Consider the following 8339-nt stretch of genomic DNA (forward strand, 5'->3'; position numbering starts at 1 on the left):
TTTCTTCATCGGCCAATTGGGTTAACATTCTCTGGATCAGTATCATAAATCTTGTTTTATATAGTAAATATCATGTTAACATCCTACATTTTAGTAACATTTCACTCAGTACCTTACAGAACTATGTCAAATGAAAACACCCCCAAAAAAAGAATCAAACATTTTGATGACCGCATTTTGCATCTAACCAAACCTTCTTAAAATATAAACACACGCAATGCACCATTCCCCTCGAAAAAGAAGAAGATAAAGAGAGATTAATCATACAAAAAAACAGCTAATGAAAACTTGAAAAGGAAGAAGAAAAATGAAGTGTGTAAAGTTTTTCCCCCTTCATTTTCACCTTATACTTTTCTGACTAGCCTAAAAATATAGTCATTAGATCTCAGCTAATCTAATCAAAATCAAAGTAGTGTAATTGGTGCAAAATAACAAGAAGGGCACCTGATTAAACCATTCTCATTACAACCCATACAAGTTCTAAATCCGCCTTTCTCACTATAACACTTGTGACTTCCATTACATTCATCACATAGTACAAATCTATGTCCCCCACACACTTCACACGTGCTAAAATCAGCTGGAATTAACCCTTCAACATACTTCTTCAACTCACAAGCTTCATGTAATTGACGAATCTCCTCAGCACCACCAATGTACTTCCCACCAATAAAAACTCTTGGCAAGGACAATTTCGTCTTTTTACCCAATATGTTTTTCAGTTCTTCCATAAACCCAACATCCATAGACACATCTCGTTCGTCGATTGAAACACGAAAGCTACGAAGAATTGATCGAGAACCTGAAAGAATAAATTGGAACTTTGGGTTATGTTTTTGTGTTATCAGTATTGTTTTGACTGGATGTTTGTTGTGTGTTCAAAGCAAAATTGGGAGACTATGGTGTTGGAATCGGCGAATATGGAAGAACAATATAGAGTAAAAATGATAGAGGAGTTCACCGGATCTCGGAGTTCGCCGGTATTAATGGAGTTAAACGGAGACAGTGAAGAGAGCGAGGTGGTGGCGTGGCTGTTTGCTGGTTCGCTGGTAATGGTTGTTCATCGGAACTGGGAGCTCTGGCGTGGAGGGCTGGCGGCGCGTTGGCTAGAGAAGAAAAGGGAGTGGGGCAGCGGCGTTGTGGTGGTTGTCCGGTGGTTCTCGACTGCTCCAGCGTCGGGCAGTGGGGGTAGTGGCGGCGTTAATGGGGGAGAGGGAGATCAAGTGGGGCTGTGCGGTGATGGTGGTAGTTTGGTAAAGGTGGGCGGAGCGTCGCCGGAGCTCGTGGAGGCGGCGGCGGCTGTTGGGAGTGGGGAGAGGGAGAAAAATGTTTAGGGTTTTCAGAAGAGAGGGAAAAAAAATCTGAGTGTTCAAGTGTTGTGTGTGTGTGTCCAATAATTAAATTAACCCCACCCTTTTCTTATAATGCAAAATGGTCCCTGTTTTGTCCAAAGAATAGAAGATTGCACCCTTTTGTCTCCTCAATGCTTATCTTAATCCCTTTTTAAAAAAAATGATGAAATCTTGACTTGATCCGATTTTACTCTGCGTTAAAAAAAATAATGACTCCGATTTTCTCTGCACTGTCAGACTGTACTAAAATATAGTTAACTAATGCATGTATAAATAATAACACAAGTATAAAATATAAACATTAATGTCTATGATATGAAAATGTATTGCTATAAAATTAAGAAACAATTATTAATTGCACAAAAATGGTAGTATTACGCTGTACATGTGCAAAATAATGATTCTTGAAAAAATGACAATAAATTGAGAAAATTCCTAAAATAAGGATAATCATCAATAAATTGTTGAAAAAATGTAAAAATGTGTAAAAATGTATTTCGTGCTCTTTAACGAATCAGGGCCCCCCAAAATGTTAATTTTAAGCACGTCGAGCCAAAATTAGGTGTCAACAACTTGTCCCTCTTCGACCGGAGACGATGAAAGAGTTTTCGGACGAAGACATTGACATTTAGCCTATTTTGGCTCGACAAAAAATTGCTAAAAGGATATGTACGGGGAAAGAGGCCAGCCGTTGGTAGAGCTTTGACAATACTCTTAGTCCGTCGGCAGGGTTGCGATAGAAAGAAAAATGATAAAAAGGGAAGGATTGTATACTTGATGGGGAAAGAATGATTCTCGTCCCGATGTGACCGAACTCTGCATAGAGCTTCCTACATATCTCGTCAATCACGAGAATCAGGTCAGTGTAGTTCGAAAGGTGATAACTAATGGATGTTTGTGGCAAATTTTGATCGTCCAATCAAAATTTTGCCCCAGTGTTGTCAGAATGGTCCTAGCAAGTGTAGGATGAAGAACGATCGTGCTCAAATTTGAGCTACCTACATATCGCTGGGATGGGAGTCAGACCGACTGTAGTTCGGGATGTCATGCTATGTAACGCCTTTGCTTCGGCGAAGAATGCAGGTGCAGAAGATGATGCCTTTGCTTTGGCGTAGAATGCAGGTGCAGAGCAATGCGTCTGCGAGCATACGCAGAGCATTTGAAAATAATAATAAAACAAGGCAGATGCGGTGCGATGTCTTATGCAGAAATTTTCAAAGGGCGATGCGCGGCCTGTGCAACATATAAAAGGCGGTGCTCAGCCTTATGCAGAAATTACAAAAGGGCGGTGCGCAGCCCATGCACAAATTACAAAAGGGCGGTGCATGGCTCATGTAACATATGAAAGGCGGTGCTCAGCCTTATGCAGAAATTTAAATGGGCGGTGCGCAGCCCATGCAACATGAAAGGCGGTGCTCAGCCTTATGCAGAAATTACAAAGGGCGGTGCATGGCCCATGTAACATATGAAAGGCGGTGCTCAGCCTTATGCAGAAATTACAAAGGGCGGTGCATGGCCCATGTAACATATGAAAGCAATGCGAAGGGCGGTGCGCAGCCCCTGCATCATATGAAAGGCGGTGCTCAGCCTTATGCAGAAATTACAAAGGGCGGTGCATGGCCCATGTAACATATGAAAGCGATGCGAAGGGCGGTGCGCAGCCCGTGCATCATATGAAAGGCGGTGCTCAGCCTTATGCAGAAATTACAAAGGGCGGTGCATGGCCCATGTAACATATGAAAGCGATGCGAAGGGCGGTGCGCAGCCCGTGCATCATGTGAAAGGCGGTGCTCAGCCTTATTCAGAAATTACAAAGGGCGGTGCATGGCCCATGTAACATATGAAAGCGATGCGAAGGGCGGTGCGCAGCCCGTGCATCATATGAAAGGCGGTGCTCAGCCTTATGCAGAAATTACAAAGGGCGGTGCATGGCCCATGTAACATATGAAAGCGATGCGAAGGGCGGTGCGCAGCCCGTGCATCATATGAAAGGCGGTGCTCAGCCTTATGCAGAAATTACAAAGGGCGGTGCATGGCCCATGTAACATATGAAAGCGATGCGAAGGGCGGTGCGCAGCCCGTGCATCGTATGAAAGGCGGTGCTCAGCCTTATGCAGAAATTACAAAGGGCGGTGCATGGCCCATGTAATATATGAAAGCGATGCAAAGGGCGGTGCGCAGCCCATGCATCATATGAAAGGCGGTGCACAGCCTTATGCAGAAATTTAAAAGGGCGGTGCATGGCCCAGGCATTAATAAAAGGCGGTGAGCAATGCAGGTGCAATGCAATGCGGCTGCGAGCATACGCAGAGGCATTTGAAAATAATAAAGCAATGCTGGTGTGGAGGGTAACGCCTTTGCTTCGGTGCGAATGAAGTGCAGAAGGTAAGGTCCTTGGGCCATGAAATGGTGCCTTTAGGCGATGAGAATGATGCCTTTAGACTATGACGCCCTCGATGTCCTGTTGTGGGGCTGGATGAGTCAATGTAGTGTCCTATTGTGGGGCCGGATGAGCCCGTGCCTTTTCTCTCAAAATGTGCCATTGGTGGAATTTTTGAGGGCCCCCTCAAAAACTCTGTCCCAGTTTAAACAAACAAAAATTCGCATATTTCCAGCGGAAAGTGATGTGCACTTGCTTTTTTTTTTTTTTTTGTTTTTTAAGCTACTCAAAAATGTTCTCCCAATTTCATGCTTCAGCGGAGAAATACGAGGATCTTTCATGGTAAGACCAGATGTCGATACCTCGTAGAGTTAGTAACAACACAACAACATTGAACTATATTTACTGTGCAACGATAAAAAACAAAATTAAGAAAAAAAAAATAATAACAAAATCACGAAAGCAAAATCCAGCAAAATTGTTTTTTTTTTTTAATAATAACAATGATTGATATAACATGCCCCGACTTCAGTTGGTACCAACAATTAGTATTGTGCATAAGAATTCACCATTATTTATCGTCCAACAAACCAAGATCGACTTATTGGTAATTCCTATAGCTTCAAGTGGTACCTCAGACATACCTAAAGATCGACAAGATTGGTTGATTTTGCTTCAAACAAGGATTATGAACTATACCTATCCTCATGTTTCAAGTGCCCTCACCAGAAAGAAAGTCTCTTTTAACACATATTCAGTATTTTTGAACTTTGAGACATCTAGAGAAGTACACTCAAACTCAGAAAGATGTTCAATGCTTGCAATTGTAATACCATAAGCTTGGCCGTCATGTAAGTATCCACTAATGAGAGAAACCTTAGCATAGAATCACGTAGGGCTTGTTATGGTGTTGTAACGTAGGCTTGGGAAAAGGGTAGGATATTATTTGGGTAAGGATTGACTAATCCTTCCCTAAGCGTTGCACTATGTCTGTGCTCAGTATTTGTGTGCTCTGACACTTTGTTGTATTGTCCCTTTCTTTTGTACTTGTGCGACCTCTTTTGCAAGTTCAAGCCCTTTTTTCATTTTTTTTTTTTTTTTGAGTTTAGGGTTGCATGCCTGAGTGTGAAAATAAAAAGAAATAACGGGTTGTATGTCTGAGATCCCGAATGAGTGAGTTTTTTTTTTTTTTTTTTTTGTGTGGCCTCCTTCTTGCTTTGGAGGTCGTTCTTAGCCTTTGTTTTTCTGGGACGGTCGAATCCCCCTTTTTTTGTTTTTTTGTTTTTTAAGCTTCAGCACAAATCTCTATCCGCAGTTGCACGTTTTTTTAGTACACTCAGGGAGGTTGGGCCAAGAGAGAGATAGTGCATGTAAGCACTCAGAAATGATATAGGCTTATGATGTGGTGGTAAAAGAAAAGGCTTTAGGCTCAAAGGGGGAATGCTAGGGATAATGTCATTGGTAGGCTAGAAAGGCTCAAACGGGTCAAAGAAGGCCTACGATCCTTTTCTATGCTGAGTGTTACTCATAATTTCGCCTCAACAGACATTCAAGCCAAGTTCCAGATCACAATGCAATGCAATTGAACGCTATCTAAAGCTCACCACACAATGCACATGAAACAATGAGGTTGGTTTTGTTTTTGTCTTACAAGCATGCAAGAGAATTTTTCGAGTGTCACTTAAAGTGTGAATGAGAGGTACCAAAAGAATCTATAGTTTACCGCGAAGTCAGTCCTCTCCATCATATTGATTGTTACTTGTATATTTCCTATGCACAATCCTAACTGTGTTGGTACCAACCAAGTCAAAGATATGAATCTAAAAAATATTTTTGTATTTTTTGAATGGGGGTACCGAACCCGAGAAGGGTTGCCTACGTATCTCATCTTAGATGAGAATCAGGTGCGCGTAGTTCGTTCAGATAGGATAGAAAGAGAAAAAAAATATTTTTGTGATTTTCAAAATAAAGAATTTTTTTTGTGATTTTTTAATAATGAATACCGAACCCAAAAGGGCTGCCTACGTATCTCGTCAAAGAAGAGAATCAGGTGTGCGTAGTTCTTACAGATAGGGTATAAAATGTGCATGATTGAAGAAAAAAATATTTTACAAAATGCAGGGTTCAACACAAGTCAACTAAAATAGTTAGATAAAGTGCTAAGGTAGTGCAAAGCAAATAACAACAATATTTATTTAAAAACAAAAACATGTAACAAATAGAGTATGTGAAAAATGAAAAGAATATTCGAAATAAAGGATAAAATTCAACCTAGCTAAAAACAACTGCAAAATGGATGTACAGTAACCTAGGAATTCTAAGAGTTGGTTTTCCTATGACACAAGGCTCCCCCAAGCGGACAACTTAGGAGTGGACAGTCCGTGGCCGTCGACTGCACCGCCGATCGACTAAATCCACAAGATCGATCCAACTAAAAGGGTAATTTAGTAGTGCACGGCCGCGAACCGCGAAACCGCTTTAAGTGTGTGAATTTGTGTGAATTTTCCAGGAGTGGCGGAAATATGAACGGAATGTCATTTTATATAAACCGATAACACATGAATATTAATATGAAACCACAAAAAGATAGCAATTAAAGACAAACAGTAAAATCAAGATGCATAATTTACAATAAAGTAAAAAATGAGTATGGTAAATAAGACTTGCTAGTAAAAAAGACAATAATACAGTATATGAAATTAAAAGCAGATATGTACGTAAACAAATAAGGGAACAAGGGGAAGAATATACATGATGAATAAATACAGACAAGTAAAATAATAAACAAAAACTCAAATAAAGGTAACATACCTCGAATAACAAATTGAGTCCATATGGTTAGAACCTAAGTGTCCCCAGCGGAGTCGCCATGTTGGTGGACCTCATTTTTACCAAAGGCTAAACAAAGCACAACTTATGGAGCTCTGAAATAATTAATTATGTACAGAGTCGCCACCTAGCATTTAAGGTATACTAGGGTACCTATAAATTATTAATATATGCAGCTTAACATGATCTACGAAAATAAGTGAGATTCTAGGTAAGGGTTCAAATTATTCCGAAGGGAAGGTGTTAGGCATCCTTCAGAATCCACAAATGTGGTTCCCGGCTGGACCAATTTAACTATACGAGGGAAGTGTAAAAAGGCTTTATTATTTACAAAAATTAATAGAATTTAGACTAAAGAATAATATGAATATTCACATAAATAATCATGCAATACGTATTTTATACATATGTGTTATAATAATTATTAAAAAAAAAAGTTATGTGTAACTTAGAAGCTTGGGTATGTGACAAAGGTATAAAAAATGGGCATGAAATTATTTTGCACTCGAAGTGAGTTAACTAATTTAACTAGCTAAGTATGTACGCCTAATCAATTAATTATGAAAGTATATTATAAATCCTAAATATTGAGGCAAATCACCCTATTTATTCACTTAAGTGTGCTAAGCTGTTGAATTAAAACTCTAGCAAAACATGATAACTATAGAAATATTAGCTACAAAAATAATAACTGTCTAATATTAATTTGTCTAAAACACATAAAATTTAAATCACCTAAGCAGATCATAAATAAATACCACTAACCTACACCCTAAAAAGTAAAGTTTCACTATATTTTATGCTTGCATAACTTAAGAATGTAAAAAAAAAATATATAAACAAAGAATTTAAGAAGCTATTTGAACTTCTTTTGAGTGTCATCTTCAAAAAGTAACTCCGGATACCTGCATGAGACTTAATAAAAATGTTAGTAAGAAAATAAATAACTAGCGGATGAATTAAAGAAATAATGAATAAACTTAAAATAAAAACCCCGTCTTTTACATGGAAGGCCTTGGAAATCGACGGAAATTTCTTCATCGGCCAATTGGGTTAACATTCTCTGGATCAGTATCATAAATCTTGTTTTATATAGTAAATATCATGTTAACATCCTACATTTTAGTAACATTTCACTCAGTACCTTACAGAACTATGTCAAATGAAAACACCCCCAAAAAAAGAATCAAACATTTTGATGACTGCATTTTGCATCTAACCAAACCTTCTTAAAATATAAACACACGCAATGCACCATTCCCCTCGAAAAAGAAGAAGATAAAGAGAGATTAATCATACAAAAAAACAGCTAATGAAAACTTGAAAAGGAAGAAGAAAAATGAAGTGTGTAAAGTTTTTCCCCCTTCATTTTCACCTTATACTTTTCTGACTAGCCTAAAAATATAGTCATTAGATCTCAGCTAATCTAATCAAAATCAAAGTAGTGTAATTGGTGCAAAATAACAAGAAGGGCACCTGATTAAACCATTCTCATTACAACCCATACAAGTTCTAAATCCGCCTTTCTCACTATAACACTTGTGACTTCCATTACATTCATCACATAGTACAAATCTATGTCCCCCACACACTTCACACGTGCTAAAATCAGCTGGAATTAACCCTTCAACATACTTCTTCAACTCACCAGCTTCATGTAATTGACGAATCTCCTCAGCACCACCAATGTACTTCCCACCAATAAAAACTCTTGGCAAGGACAATTTCGTCTTTTTACCCAATATGTTTTTCAGTTCTTCCATAAACCAAACATCCAT

General features: G+C 38.8%; 2 protein-coding genes across 2 annotated transcripts; both read right to left on the reverse strand.

Moving 5' to 3' along the window:
* Positions 1-404: 404 nt before the first annotated feature.
* LOC132612760 (uncharacterized protein At3g28850-like) lies at positions 405-746 on the reverse strand. Its single transcript, XM_060326852.1, has one exon. The coding sequence runs from the start codon at positions 744-746 to the stop codon at positions 405-407; it is 342 nt and encodes a 113-aa protein (XP_060182835.1).
* Positions 747-7997: 7251 nt separating this feature from the next.
* Positions 7998-8339, reverse strand: LOC132612761 (uncharacterized protein At3g28850-like). Its single transcript, XM_060326853.1, has one exon. It carries the CDS (start codon positions 8337-8339, stop codon positions 7998-8000), a length of 342 nt encoding a protein of 113 aa, XP_060182836.1.

This window comes from Lycium barbarum, chromosome 10, assembly GCF_019175385.1.
Source record: "Lycium barbarum isolate Lr01 chromosome 10, ASM1917538v2, whole genome shotgun sequence".
Taxonomy (NCBI): Eukaryota; Viridiplantae; Streptophyta; class Magnoliopsida; order Solanales; family Solanaceae; genus Lycium; species Lycium barbarum.

Bases quoted from the DNA above. Each gene is read 5' to 3' on its own strand.
- LOC132612761 (XM_060326853.1), bottom strand. From the start codon at position 8,339: ATGGATGTTTGGTTTATGGAAGAACTGAAAAACATATTGGGTAAAAAG.
- LOC132612760 (XM_060326852.1), bottom strand. From the start codon at position 746: ATGGATGTTGGGTTTATGGAAGAACTGAAAAACATATTGGGTAAAAAG.